The 16,454-nt window shown below is 37.2% G+C and overlaps 1 protein-coding gene across 1 annotated transcript; it reads right to left on the bottom strand.

The window, feature by feature from the left end:
• Nucleotides 1–10,547: 10,547 nt before the first annotated feature.
• On the bottom strand, nucleotides 10,548–11,495 carry LOC122292664 (auxin-responsive protein SAUR50). The gene has a single exon (XM_043101123.1). It carries the CDS (start codon nucleotides 11,189–11,191, stop codon nucleotides 10,784–10,786), a length of 408 nt encoding a protein of 135 aa, XP_042957057.1. The 5' UTR covers nucleotides 11,192–11,495; the 3' UTR covers nucleotides 10,548–10,783.
• Between the last annotated feature and the right edge of the window lie 4,959 nt (nucleotides 11,496–16,454).

The following is a 16,454-nucleotide window of genomic DNA, read 5'->3' as shown; positions in this document are numbered from 1 at the left end:
TCAAATCTTATTTAGTCAAAAGAAATACAAGATATGCTGGACACACATTGTCAAAAGTTTTCTTACTAAGCCAGCGAGATTAACAGTAGATTGTCCCTATTTTTCTAGTAAACGATGAACCTCTGCTGTTATCTGCCGATGTTGACCTTGTATCTGAACCCTTTCTCGTTCCAGCTCTTCTATTCGTGGTTGCAGATCATGAGCATACCAATCTGCAAATTTTTTCAACTCTTGGTTTTCTTGCTTTAGCCTTTTATTCTCACTATCCTTATTAGCAAGCTTCTGTCGTAACTCAGATATTTGCATGTTAAGATGATCAATCTCACTCACCCTCGCCATTAACCTTCGAGACATGATCGTAACAGAGGCAGCATATTGATTACTGAGCATTCTTGATTCTGCAATAATCTCAGAATCAGCCTTACTAGAAAAACGGTTCACTGCTCCTATCATGGTATTGACGGCCTCAGGAGAGAAGATTGATGATTGATGCGTCAAGGGTTCCTGATTCAAGTCTGGAACATTAGTGGAAGAGAATTGCTCAGCCATTCTATCGTTGTGGAAAAACAGAACTCAGGTCAAGAAGTGATTATTTTTTTGGCATCCGATAGATGAAAATGATCATTTTTTATAGAAACTCGGAGCCTTCAATCCCGTTTGTCAACAACATCAGGCGATTGTTTAAATCTTCAGCCGTATTAAATTCATAGAGTTAGGCCTCGAGGCTTTGCAGCACTTGTCGGGTCACGGACGGCTCCATTTTTCAACTATCTACAGTGACTATTAAACGCATCGTTTTCTTCAGTCCATTTTCTTGTTGCGGATCCTTTTTAATGATGCCAAAAGGGGGAGAAGTGTTAGACTAGAACATTAACATTGTTTAAATTGCTAAACTTGTTATATATGCTTGGAATTATATTTATACTTTTGCTTGAAAAACTAACGCATATTTTCAGGGGGAGCTTAAGTATTAATATAGGTTTCAAGTTCTATCAAATATTTGTCATCATCAAAAAGGGGGAGATTGTTGAACTCAAGATTTCAAGTTTCATGTGATTATAAATCTACACATGGATTTTGATGATAACAAATGAATTCAAAGAATAAAGAAGTCTCAAGCTCAAGTTGTCTACACAATGGAGTCAAGCACATCAAGGAAACAAGCATGAGCAAGAAGGGAACAAGTTCACATTAAAATTATAGAGTAATGTTGTAAATCTCTTCAAAATTCGAAATTAGGATTAATGCTCAAAATTAATATTTTATCATAAAGCATTAAAATACATTTTCCACATGTGCATGAATATTTTTGAAAATTAAATTTGAAAATTTTGAAAGATGATTGATTGTCATCTTTTGCATGTGCATGCCTTGATTAAAGGGTTGAACTTTGAAAATATTAAAGATGATTGATTGTCATCTTTCACATGTGCATGTTTTATTTGAATATTTTCAAAAGTGATTGATGTTTTTTTAGACTTATACAAAAAGTAAAAGATTAGGTTTGAATTTTTTGAAAATGAAAGTATGCTCATTTTGTCATATGCCAAAAGTAAAAGATTAGGTTTGATTTTTTTGAAAAAGTGAATGATGTTGTCTTTGACAATTGAAAAAGAAGAACCTTTTATTTGAATTCTTTGAAAAAGTGAATGATGTTGTCTTTGACAATTGAAAAAAGAAGAACCTTTTATTTGAATTTTTTGAAAAAGTGAATGATGTTGTCTTTGACATGTGAATCTTTTTAAATTTGAATATGAAGTCTCATATGCCTATAAATAGATCATTTGAGAGCTTCACATTTACAACACCAAGAGCATACAACATTCATTCAAAGCTTTCATTCTCTCTTCTCTAAACATTGAGCCTTAATCCTTGTTCATTTTGAGAGATATAGCTTGAGCTGTATTGTTTTTATTTCACTCGTTGAGGAGTGTTTTCTGATAACCTACCCACTATCAGCTTTTGTATCAGAAAAAGGGTGTGTATAACTCTTGTGTGTGTAGAAAGTATTCTACACAGGGAATAGTTGAATCACCACGTGTAAGGTGATTGCAAGTGTAGAGGGTGTTCTACACGGATCCTTTGTAGCGGTGTTGTTCAAAGGTGTAATAGGTTTCTATCTCCACCTGAAGGAGGTTGAATAGTGAATTTGGGAATCCTCAAGGGGTAGCTTGAGGCGAGGACGTAGGCAGTGGGGCCGAACCTCGTTAACATACTGAGTTTGCTTCTCTCTTACCCTTACTCCTTATATTTATTGTTATTTCATATTTTGTTTATATTTTATATTATATATTTGATTTATAATTGTTAATTTTTTTTTAATACAACTCAATTCACCCCCCCTCTTGTGTTAGTCATCTGGGCAACAAATACTACAAACAATATTTCCATGTTGTTTGAATTAACAATGTCAAATAAATATAATAGTATTATATTGTTAAACTAGAGCTTAGATGGAAGAATATACTCACAAGCTACCTGTTTTGTAGAGAAATGATTGAGAATAATTTTGAAGAAATGTCTAAATATATGTCCAATTATTTAACTGTCACAAACTATTCAACCTTGACAACCCTCAAGGCCGAAGAGACTTTGACCGCCAAGCAACTTGATAAATATTCATTCAAGATAATTCTCAAAATTCTCTCCAAGACAGGAAGATTGTGAACATATTTACAATATTTCTCTCTAATTTAACAAAATAACACAACAATTTGTTTGACATTGTTATTGTATATAAAAATAAAAAGTATTGTTATTATATAATTGTTATTATAACTGTTATTATACATAGAAAATATTTGTTATTATAATTATTATTATATAATTTTTATTATTAATATTTAATTGTTATTATATTTTTTTTATTATAATTGAGATTTATTTATTTCTTATTATTTATATTATAACTTAGTAGAAGCACATATTAGTTATAATTAGTTATTATGTCTAAAATGTTTACTAATATCTATATACTCAATTGAGTGAGTTATTTATTTATATAGACAAAAAGTATATAGTATATTCTAATTAAACATTTATTTGATCCATTATTATAAATTACTCTATTTTATATTAATATAGAGTAATTTATTCCTTCCAACTCTGAACTTATTTGGTGAGTTCAATACCTCTTTTTTGAAGAGTATTTTACTTTCTTAATTTATATATATATATATATATATGTATATATAATTAATAATATAATGATCTAAAAAGTCACAAGGGTAGGAATATTTAATGTGTTACCATCAAATATAGTTATTATATGTACATTGTACGTTATATATAGTTAAGTTATTTACTTATGAGTTGCATAATAATCATATTCTAATTAAACTAGTATGAATATATTATATAGGCTTATTACATATTAATTATTTATTCCCATATTAAATGTATATTAAATGTTAACAATAATTATCACAATTTCACATATTCACAACATATTTAATAAATATTCACACACAGTAATCACAACAATTTCACATATTCACAACATATTTAATAAATATTCACACACAGTAATCACAACAATTTCACATATTCACAACATACTTAATAAATATTTACACAAATTCACAATCTATAAACATATTCCCCACATATTCAATAAAATTTTACAAACAATAATCACCATATATTGACATATTCCCAACATATTCAACAATACAAACAATAATCAAAATATATAAACATATTCAATAAAACAAATGAAATGATGTCTATTTCCATAAATAAAAAAATAAAAAAAAAATAAAAAGAAAGAAGAAGACAATAATCACAATATATAAACATATTCCCAACATATTAAATAAAACAAACAATAATCACAATATATGCATATGTTGACATATTCACATACAAATTCACAACAAATTAAACTTAGAAATATACCTAGCCCAACAAAAAAATGTATTTAATCCCAAATAGTTGATTACAAGCTCCACCAAATAATCCTTCAAAAAATATACAAACATAATTAGTTCACTTAGAATAAATTTATTAACAAATAACACAAAATTTCTGAGTGAAAGTGATCTCACCTTACCCCTCTTCAAGAACAAACCAATTTTTGTGAATTAGCAATTACTTTCTAACTCTCTCTCTCTCTCTCTCTCTCTCTCTCTCTCTCTCTCTCTCTCTCTCTCTCTCTCTCTCTCTCTCAAGCAGGCTCACTCTTAAACTCTCCCACTTCGCATCTCCCTCTCTCTCTCTCTCTCTCTCTCTCTCTCTCTCTCTCTCTCTCTCAAGTAGTCTCACTCTTAAACCCTCCCACTTTGCATCTCCCTCTCTCTCTCTCTCTCTCTCTCTCACTCAAATTCTCTCTCACATGACTTCCTAGGCACCCTCTCTATTTGGGTGCAGTGTTTCGCGCACAAGATGAAGCAAAAATGAGGCTACTTTTCATCCTGTGCATTATATCAATCTAAAAAATTTCATTTGTTCTAATGTTCAAACGTATAAGTTATCTGTTCGAACACTAACATTAATCGCCCAGTTTTCAAATGGAACATTCGGAAGTATAATTAAATTTTACATTCGAACGTAAATAATATAATGTTTGAATGTTTATGATAAGTGCTAAGGAAATGTGTAGGAATTTTCCTGCATTTTTTAACTTCTAAATGTAAATAATGCAACGTTTGAACGTTTATAATTATTTCTGGGAAAATGAGCGGGAGATTTTTCACATTTTTCTAATGTCCAAACGTAAATAATGTAACGTTCAAACGTTTATAATAAGAGCTGAGGAAATGAGTGAGAATTTTTTCTCATTTTTTTAATGTTCAAATGTTAATAATTTAACGTTCGAATAATGAGTAGGAACATTTATTCACGTTTGAACGTTAAATAGAAACGTTCAACCATTTCATATTTTATAATTAATATTATGTTGTTAATATATTAATATTAATATGTTATAACTAATAATATTCATATATATGTTAGTTATATATCTTCTAACTAATATATAATATATTTTATTAATATATAACATGATATATTAATATTTTAATATATTAATATAATATGTTATAAATAATATATAAATTTGCTGCCTCCCTTATGCAAGATAATATATATATTCTTAAAAAATAGTTGATTATTTGTTAAACATTTATTTGTATTCTGTAAAAAAATTGATTTCAATTAATATTTATGGCATAGGGGAAATAATTTATGGCATCAAAAAATGGTTACTTTCAGTATATCATCGTCACTCTTAATCAGCTCAAACACACAAACATTTCTTGCTTGGAGTTTATTGTCCCTTACAAAAGTATACAAACTACCAGACATAGTAACCCGTAACCCAAGAACTAGTAGTCAAAACAAACAAAATAGGTTACTACTGAAAATAATAGTAGCGTGAAAAATCACAATTTGGAAAGAAGTTTCGATGCCCTTATTCAATTCAAAAACACAAACGTCACATACTTCCATATTATTGTCTCGTGCAAACACTCTCCAACTATATCCAAATACGCCTCTTGACATTGTAGCACTCATTTGGAAAATGTACTTGACAGACTAGTATCTCCCATCTGAAACCCGAAGGATTATATCATTTACCTTCTTATTCAAATGAATCTTTGAAAAGCTTAAAGGTAGATTCTGGTTTATTCAACACAGAAATGATGATGTTAATTATAGTGTTGTTCTGAAAAGTATATAGTATATTATATATATACTTATATATATTGTTTATATTAAATATATATAGTATATTATATTAGTATACAATATTATATAAGTATCTAGTGTACTTATATAATATTGTATACTTATATAATATACTATATATATAGTATATATTATAATATATAGAATATTATAATATATTGTTATTTTCTCACGTATGAACGTTCGAATGTACTATTTTATAACATTTGAACATACTAAAAAATATATAAAATAACTATATATAATATATAAAATATAATAAATTCGAACGTTTAATTTTATATTGGAACGTTAGGTTCATAAACATTCAGATATTCACGTTAACGTCCGAACGTTAATCAAACTACATTAGAACGTATTGTCTATTTAAGCCAAAAACTGAAACGAGAAACGTCATTTTCACAACATTTCCCTTTTCTCTTCACCGTCAACGTAGTCGTTAAAGACTAGCCTCTGCTATCAAAATCCGTCACAACCGTCACAAAAAGATAGGCATCCCTATTTTGTCATTTTATATGCTTTTCTATTTTAGATTTAGATGAAAAAAATGGAATATTTAAGAAATTTAAGTGGCCAAAATTTCAATTCCATTTTTCGGCCACCACGGGTTGCCATTGGCCAAATGGCCACCATAGAAAGGTTTCTTGAAGTATATACTTCATTTCTACGATGGCTTTCGGCCATTTAGACCAAAATGTAGTGATTTTCGAGAATGACTGGGTCAACTCAGCCATTCCACATTTCAACTAGAACATCCGAATGTAGGACGGTTCAAATGCAAAGCCATTTGAATTCCACGTTTGGATGTACATTTTAGTACATTTGAACGTTACTTTTATTAGTAGTTACGTCCGAATGTTTAATATAAACATTCGGACGTAGTACTTCCCACATTTATTCGCTGTTTTGCCTTTTACGTTCGTATGTGTATATGCTACGTTTGCATGTAAATCTTGACGTTCGACCATCCAAACTTAGACGTTCGACCATCCAAACTTATATGATACGAATGTGTAAGGAATAATGTTCGAAAACACGAAATCAAAAATTTTAGCCGTTATGCATTAACTTTTGAACATGTATGCTATACCTTCAAATGAGTAGTAATTATGTTTCAACGTTAAACACATACATCTAAACGTTTTAACTTAACATTTGAACATATGTCCAATTATGTTCAAACATTAATGCATAACAGTTTAAAATTAATACTACTCTAATGCTAATAATTATTTTTCCTTTTCTATTTTCAGGATATGATTCATCCTTTGCATACCAGGAAACGGGGGAGGGAAGTAGCCACTGAGGATACTGCTCGGATTGAGGCTCGCACTGTTATGGTAGAGGGAGAGGTCCTGATTAATCAATTTGATGAGCTGCGATGGGAGCAGACGAGCCTTATAGATATCTTCCTCAGTAGAGGCTGGGGAAATATCTGCACATTGAGGGGTAAGGTATACCCCTTAATGGTTCGGGAGTTCTATATGGGGATGTGTTCCATGAACGCATCATCTCACACTGTGACTGTACACTGTGTGTCATTTGAGATTTCAACGAATGTACTCGTCGACCAACTTAGGATTCATCGAGTAGTTGACACATCAACTACAATTGACTCTCAGACTGGCGATGTAGCTGTGGTTTGCACATTTGCAAACGGCACACTTGAGTCAGGTGAAGGCACTTCTATTGACCCAGTTGAGCCATCATCAACTGGAGGTGTAGACCGATCAGAGGCCGATGGTACTAACCTTGAGGCTCAAGATGATGGTCGAGACGAGAATTTCTATATCCTCACCTAGAGAGACTGCATGCCGATCGAGAGGAAGAACACCTTCAACCAAATACATCTGCTACCTTTCTTCCGCATGTTGCAACTTATTGTTGCAACAAACGTGGATCGTGTGGCACATAAGATCACATTTAATCGGACTTAGGCACATTTTTTGATCCAAGTGGCACGTGGAGATCCCCTCGATTTTCCATTGCGCATCTTTGAGAGGATCCATTATGAGATGAGCATCGTCTCCATGGGTAACCTCCCACACGATGTCATCATCAGTTAGCTATTACTTGATCAGAGTGTGCCAGTCCAGTCGGGTGAGCGGGTCAGATAGTAGATGAGCCCCTCAACATGACCACGCATCAACGTGGCATTGGATAGGTGAGGGAGCATCCTCAACATTAGCCACCTCCTGTAGTGGATTTAGTTCCTCTGATGCAGCCCGGGCCCGGTATAGGGACTAGTAGTCAGCAGTCGACTGGTACTTCTACAGGAGATGCATGGCCTACTTGGGTGGATGCGATGATCTCACATCTGACTGCACATATTGATCGACATATCGTGGCTATAGAGAAGTCTATCACTGAGATAGCCCATCACATAGATATCCTCAATGACAAGGTTGAATCCTTGACCGAGAAGATATGGAGTATGAATTTCATGAACAACACATTCATCTGAGTGTTATTTACAAAATTCTATCATATTTTATATTTTGTTCTTAATATATGTAAGGAACAATATTATTTAACATATCTATTGTTTTTTAATTTCAATTCTCAATCTTCTTTAATATTAAATTTTTCAACTATAATACTAAATCACTGCACATCAAATATATATAAACATAAATATATTGTTATATATATAAATATATATATATATATATATAAATATATATTTATATATAAAAACATAAATATATATTTATTTATAAAAATCTAATAATATTTTACAAATTGTGTATATATAAATATATATTACAATATTTTTTTACTTATTCACAAATTATGCACTTTAAAAACCACATAGTTTTTAAATTAGAGTTATATTTAACTTATAGTTACAACTAACATTTGAACGTTGGCGCCAAACCATTTCACGTTCGCAAGTCAATAGCCTCAATGTTCGAACGTATATGTGACGTTCAAACATAGTTTTCATTTTTGTTTGAACGTAAAAACAATCTCATCTATCTTTAGTGACGGTTTTCAAAAATTGTCATAGAAAATAATTTTTAGTGACGGTTTAGAGACTGTAATAATTTCCTAACCGTCACTAAAAATTAAATATGTTGTAGTGGCCGGGGATGTTACAAGGGTCTGTGTGTTGTATTCATGATACACTTAAGAATAGAGAATTAGATATAGCCATCAAATTCTCTCTCCCCCCTTCTCTCTTCCCATCTACCTTTTCTATATTTTATATTTTATTTTCTAAGTAGACAACTCAGGCACAAAGAATTCATGAACTTCTTGATGAGGTTACAAACAAGTAGAGTCCAAGCGAGTAGAAGATCAGGCTCATCAAGCTTTGTTTAATTATAAGTTCTTATTTGATCAATAGAGTTGTATGGTTTGTACACGTGCCCTCTTCTGATCACCGGCCACTTCAATTATTTTCTCACTTGATCTGGAACTACTTTTGTGTTACAGCTTATAATTATTCTTGCATTTTGGACGACCTTGTTGATCCGGTCCACGTAGAAGCCTATAATGGGCAATTCATGCAGTTTGTTCCACAATATTCTAACATAACTATATATATTATTTTTGCATTTTTGTGCTTGCAGTTGGACGACCTTGTTCCACGTATATAGAAGCCTATATATGAATAATTCAGATTGTGCGGGCTTTATGCCATCTTGCTAATTTGTTGCTGAACGTCTTGTGAAATCTCAGGTCTGCAGGTTCCTGCCCTTTCAACGGGAGACATATCCTTGTATTGTTGCTGTCACATATACGACGACGGGAGAGATATCTTGTATTGTTGCTGTCACGTACACGACAGCAGAAAATTAAAGAGTACCCTCACAAATGGTACGTAATATTTTAATGAAAATCTTTATCTATCATCTTAATTCTTAATCATTATCTACTCACCATTCCCGGCCGATAATGACAAAATGATGGTGTATATATATGTGTGTGTGAGGGAAGCTTCTCCCCGGGAAGAGTCCAGGCCCAGCGGGATTGGGTCACGAGGCACAGAAGTCCCCGAGCCTATGGGGTAGAAGCTGGATCGCAGTTGGGGTTTGAAATAGGGAGCCCAGGTACCAAGCCCATGACACGCCAACCCATCTGGATTATTCGGGTGCCAAGCCCAACCTAGTTGGAGAACCCACCACAGGCAGGGACCACTGGGGCTCAAGTGGCTGACCAAGTCCTATGAGAAGGGTGGGACAGATGCCTACCCTAGAGCCTAGGCGGCTAGGCATGCCCAGGAACCTAGCCAGAGGCAAGCCGCATTCAATGCATGTCAGGGAGGGCCCACGCAAAAATGTGCTGTCTATGGTGCTGTAAGACAACACAACCTTAGCCTAACACACTGCTTCCTAGTAGGGATGCTAGTGGTAGGTCTGACCCGAGTACAACTTGACACTCCATGATCTCCCTCGACAATCGAGCCCAAGTCAGGTATAAATACCCCAATCCCACCAAGGGGAAAACTCTCTAAACTCTTTTTCCTCTTGACTCTCTTGGCTTTATTCATCACTTACATACTCTTTATAGACTTTGGTATAGAAGGGACCTCGGACTTCACTGGAGCCCACTCTTTTTCCTTGTTGCAAGCCTTGGCATGGGAGTTTGGCTATCGTGGTACATGCTGCTCGGACTGCGAAACACAACATCAACAATATATATATATAGCACTTTTCTACTTCAATAACCAGCTCGATCAATTATATTTTATATATGTATATATAATATTGTTTTTAATTTTTTTTTTAAAGATTGATGAATCGGGTTCTAATTAAGTTGTCCATCTTTGCAAAAATTTCTTATGATTTTAACCTGCATAAGTGAAACTTTGCCCTTAAAAATGACCACATGCAGCATGTAAATGCATGCAATGATGCAGATGATCGGGACCGTAAATTGTATTGATTTACAGTTCGCTAGTACTCCACTAAATAAACATGAAAAAAACAAAGCTGGTCCACATGATGAAAAGTGAATTAAAAAGCTTTTGCAACTTAGTAAATGAAGGATCATTAAGCCATGCATTATAACATGCATGCATGCAGCTTATTCGATCGGGTTTCAATAGGCCAGTTTGCACCATGGTCTTGCAAGATCCCCACTGAACTACTCAAACATGATCATGATGATCTGAGTCTCCCTCCGCCTGTTCTTTATGCCATTGGTCCGCCAATATTCTCTCAAGCTCACTTGGCCGACAAGGAACAGTAAGTGCACCTTCGTGATCAAAACCGTACTCCTCGGCTGCCTTCTCCAAGAGCCTTACAAAAGTTGGGTGTGTCAAGTAGCTTAAGGGTACCACAAATCTCCTTGGTTTGTCCCCCTCCACAGCATTCACCACAAAATGTCCTTCCTTCACGTCTTCTGGCACAGGCGTGTCACTATTTATTTCGTACTTGTCACAGTTGGAACTTGATTTCTTAACCAATGAAAGACTCCGTTGGAGCTTTTCAGCCATTATCTTGAGCTTGACAATGCCATTCTTCTTCTTGCCATTGGTTCTGGGCTTAGCTGCCATGACTTATCTGCTTCCTTGCGTCAGTTTTATGCTTTCTCTCAAATTTTCTGCTTCCTTTGTGCCAGGTTTATGCAGTACTATATATAGAGTTAGAATGGTCGGTTGTTACCCGTTAGAGATAAGATTGGACACGCTGGCTGGAATTACAATCGAGAGAGAGAGAGAGTTGCTCAGACTGAAGTTGGAAATAAAGTTTTCGAGACCAAGCCATGTGAAGGAGTGCGTTCTAGCTTTCAACATACATGGGACGTACATTTTGACTAGTCATTTCTGCCCCCTAATCATTAATGTACACTGGCTCCTACATTGGTTGCTTTCGCCACGTCTTTTTTGTCTTTTTATTTTCCTAGCATCACTTCATTAATCAGTTATTAAGTAGGATATTTTCAGAAAGAAAACAACCACACATGCATCTTCGCACTGCACTTAAACTGGCCTGTTTCAAAATGTTCATGAGAATCACCTAATACAGTACTATTGGTATGCACATGATATATATCAAGCATGCCACCCTCGTAAATACGTACAAGTACAACTTATTACTTTTTTACATTTTTTTCATTTTTATCGTATTCTAATTACGTAGCCCCACTTGTAAATACGTACAAGTACTTTTTAGGGATGGGTCGGGCCTATGCATCAAGTGTAGATGATGCTTTTGATGACATTTCAGCATCGATCGAGATGCCTCTACAACCTTCTTGTATAGTGTATACTGCACGTTTTAGAAGGTTGCAGATCAGGCATCTCGATGTGGAATTTAACATCGAATTAAGATCTTGTTTGGTCACTTAGAAATTTTTAGGTATTTCAAAAGAAATTTATAATTTATTTCTTAAATGTGATGACCCACTTTTGCGTGTATTTTCACTGAAAGGTTATTTTTAATTTAATTAATATATTGCTTTATTTATTTTAAATTATTACATTTTAAATTTAGTTTTTATTTGTTGGATGTTGTGTTTCATTTATTTATTTGTTTTACGGTTTTTAATCTCGTTCTCGGCGGATTTGTTTTGTTGTCCGGAGTGAGGATTGGACCTCATTTCTTCCTACATCTCTTTTTTTCCTTTTTCCTTTTTCTCTTTTTCTCTTTTCATTTTCTTCTTTCTTTTTCTTTTTCTTTTTTCCTTCTTTTCTTTTTCTTCTTCCTTTTCTCTTTCCCGTGCATCGACCCTCTCTCTTTCCTCTCCCACGCCGGTTGCAGCTCAGCCCCGACCCACCGCCGTCCGGCCACCGTGGTCGACACCACCCCCACCAGTCGAACCCCCTCCTGCCGGCGCACCACCCCACCGAACCCCAACCCCATCCGGCCAGCCGTTTGGCCGGAAAACGCCCAAGAAGCCTCACGGTTTTTGCCCCGATCCGCCGCCGTCGCTCCACCTCCAGCCACCACCTCTTCACCACTTCATCACCGGTTCCTTGCCATCCTAACCTACCCATTTCCAGCCTCTAATAGCCACCGGAACAGCTCCCACGAGCTAGCTTTCCATTTTGGGAAATCCGGCCATCAACCACCGTTTTCGCCGCCAACCACGGCCAAACTTCACTTCCACTAGCTTCATAATCATCCTTAGACCATTCCCTATCAATCCCAAGCCTTGGTTTGTCCCCGTTCAAAAGTGGGTATTTTACAATCCACGGCCACAGTGAATTTTCACTGTTACGTTGATTTCCTTCCGCCGTTTGCAACGCCGCGTGTTTTCTAAAAATACCATATAGCGCTGTAAGTATTTTTCAAACCCTACTTTTAGATTTAAATATATTTTGCTCATTCAATAAATATTTATCTGTTGGTTGGCTGATTCCAGACTGAGTCCGAGGAGTTCGGGGGTCGGATGGATGGAGGACGGAGTTGCCTGTTTTATTGATTTATGGATGGTTGTTTATTTTTGTGCGTTGATATCGCATTTACATGGTGCATGCACATGCATTTTTATTTAATTGAGAAAAGCCTGTTTTATTGGCGTAAGTGGATTTTCGGGTGCGTGTGTATCACGACCCCAAGCCGGGATGGGGTATTATCTCGGTGGAGCTCCTCTGGTCACTCGGGAGCGGAATAAACTAAGTGACGTCCCCTGAGTTGTCGCTGGGCGACGACGGGAGTGGGGGCTAGGGGATGCTTGGCTACGAACGCGCCGGGCGCGGAACCGGGCATCGCTCTACGCACCGACTCCATGGCGCTTTGCTGGCGAGGGCTAGAGGATGCTTGGCTACGAATGCGCGGGGCGCAGAACTGGGCATCGCTCGTTAGTTGTCACATGCGTGGTCGTAACCTGCGATGTGGCACTGGAGCCAGGGTGTGCGAATGACCCCTAGGGGAGGTCATGGTGCATACGGATTAATTGGATAATGGGTTGAGATGGATATGGGCCAAATGTGACTTTTGGCGTGATATTTGGAATGGATATGTTTTTGGGCCAAATGAGATTTTTGGCGTGCGTGGAAAAAAATATGCTTTTATGGGTTTTACGCATTGGCATCACTTCATGCATATTGCTTGAGTTCTATATGTTTTTATCTGGTGGTGTTTGGATTTTACTTACCTGCGGCACCATTTTTGAATCCGTAGATTTTGGTGCAGAGATCGAGGATGAGGAGGAGGAGGCTGAGCCCGAGAACGTGACTCCGCCGGGGTGCTGAAGTTTATGCTTTGTATTTAGTTTAAATCATGTTTGTGTCCTGTAATATTTTAATATGTATGTTTTAAACAGCTTTGTATTATATTAAGAAAAATTCTAATACTTAGTTATATGACTTTCGTTATCCGCTGCGTTTCCTTTTGCACATTTGTTGCTCTTACACAAACTTGGCACTCGTCTTAGGGTGGTGACCCGGGTTGTCATCATCCGGACGTCTCGATTTTTCCGTATCCATGTGTGGGGATTTGGGGGTGTCACAGGTGGTATCAGAGCAGTTTGGCTCTGGGTAAAACCACATGTCCCGTAGGCAGTACCAGAATGCTTTTAAAGTTGTGTTTTAAAATTTATGTTAAGTAAAGTTATTTAAATTGTTTTATTTGTTTGGACTTGTTTGTTTGTTTTTATTTATTTAGTTATGTTTTTGCGAGTTGGTTTCTTCTGTTTGTGGGATGTGGTGTAGGTCTTTGGTTCTGTTTTTGTTTGTTGTTGGTTTTATTTGTTTTTGTTTTCTGAAAGGGGGTCAAAGGTTGTGGTGGCAGGAAAATGGGGAGGCCAAAGAAATCTACTCAGGAGCCATGGGACAATACGTTAAGAGATGACTCCATAGCCCAAGCCATACGGCAAATGACGGAGTTTATGCAGCAAAATTTTAGGCCACAGTAGACAGGGCCTTGGCCACAACAAGGGGGTCCCTGGCCGCCACAAGGAGGGCCTTGTCTGCAACAAGAAGGACTTTGCCTGCAACCAGGAGGTCCTTGGCCATATCAGGGAGGACCTTGGCTTTACCCGGGAGGATCTAGCAGCATGGTGCAAGCCGGATGCACCTATGAGCGCTTTCTGGCGCATAGAACCCCACACTTCACCAGAGAAGAGGATCCGCTTCAAGCTGGAAAGTGGATCAAAGACCTGGAAAGAACTTTTGAGGTATGTGGTTGCACCGAGGCGCAACAGGTACTCTACGCCAGCTATCTCTTGCAAGGCACTGCTTTTGATTGGTGGGATACCAAGAGGGTGATGTTAGAAGCAGAGTTGGGATCATTCGCCGCTGTAACCTGGCAGCGCTTCAAGAAAGAATTTAACGACCGCTTCTTTCCCGCATCGGTAAGGAAGCAAAAGGCAAGAGAGTTCTCAAATTTGGTCCAAGGAGGCATGACAGTGGAACAGTACGCCCGAAGGTTTATAGAACTTGGGCGATTTGCTCCCCACCTTATCGCCACAGAGGAGATGCAAGCTAATCGTTTTCAGGAGGGACTACGCCCTGATATACACCGTATGGTGGTCAGCCATCAGATATCCACTTTTCAAGAATTAGTGGATGTGGCCACCCTTGTGGAGCGAGAGAATAATCTGAGTATGGGCTCCCCTCCGGGTCATAAGAAGCGGAGTTTTTCTGGTGAAGGAAGCAGCTTGGGTTCGCCTCAAAAATTTATTCAGCGGACCGGAACTCGACCTCAAGCTTCCTCAGGTGTTCGTATGGGAGGACGGGTGCCAATTTGTGGAGCATGTAATAGAGCTCATGAGGGCGAGTGTCGGCTGAGTGGTGGACTCCAGTGTTACCGGTGCGGCCAAGTGGGACATATTGCTCGGGAGTGCCCCGTCAGAGTTCAAGGAAGTGGAGGTAGACGCGGTGGAAGAACGAATCCAAGGCAAGCAGTGCAAGCCCGGGTTTATGCTGTCACACCCGGAGAGGTGGATGATGAGGCACCAGCGACCCATGATGCTGGAGTAATTATAGGGAGAGTCCGTTTGTATGAGTTTTATGCTTGCACTTTGTTTGATTCCGGTGCTTCACAGTCATTTGTATCTTCCATGTTTGCGCGGATGTGTAATTTGGTCACGGAACCTTTGCCAAAGTCATTGGTGGTGGCTTTACCCGATGGTGAAATGGTGTGGTGCTCCAAGGTTGCGTTGGGATGCCCGTTAAATTTTGATGGAAGGTTCTTGGATGCTAATTTGGTTGTGTTTAAGCTGTTGGGTTTTGATATCATCCTCGGGATGGATTAGCTATACCGATATTCTGCGAGTATTAATTGCAGAAGTCGGGTAATTACCTTTCAGCTTCCAGATGGTGATTGTCTGGAATTTGCAGGGAGTAAGTTAAAAGAAAAGCCGGTAATTATATCGGCAATTCAAGCAAGAAGAGAGATTGCATGGGGAGCGGATGCATTCTTAGTTCAGATGGTGTCCACGCCGTCCGAGGAGAAGTCTTTAGTAGACATTCTAGTTGTGGAAAAATTTCCATATGTGTTTGTGGATGACTTGCCCGGACTACCCCCTGTTCAGGAAATGGAGTTTGTTATAGACTTGGAACCTGGAGCGGCTCCTGTACATAAAGCTCCTTATCGCATGGCACCGGCTGAATTAAAAGAGTTGAAGACTCAGTTGCAAAAGCTGGTAGATAAGGGATTTATTCAGCCTAGTACTTCGCCGTGGGGTGCGCCAATGTTGTTCGTTAAAAAGAAAGATGGGACCCTCCTTATGTGCATAGATTATCGGGAATTAAACAAGGTGACCATCAAAAATAAATATCCTCTCCCGCGGATAGATGATTTATTTGATCAGCTTCAAGGAGCAGCCGTGTTCTCGAAGATTGATTTGAGGTCGGGATACTACCAGCTGAG

This window comes from Carya illinoinensis, chromosome 13, assembly GCF_018687715.1.
Source record: "Carya illinoinensis cultivar Pawnee chromosome 13, C.illinoinensisPawnee_v1, whole genome shotgun sequence".
Lineage (NCBI taxonomy): Eukaryota > Viridiplantae > Streptophyta > Magnoliopsida > Fagales > Juglandaceae > Carya > Carya illinoinensis.
The sequence above is the reverse complement of the archived record's forward strand: the minus strand, read 5'-3'. Positions and strand labels throughout refer to the sequence as shown.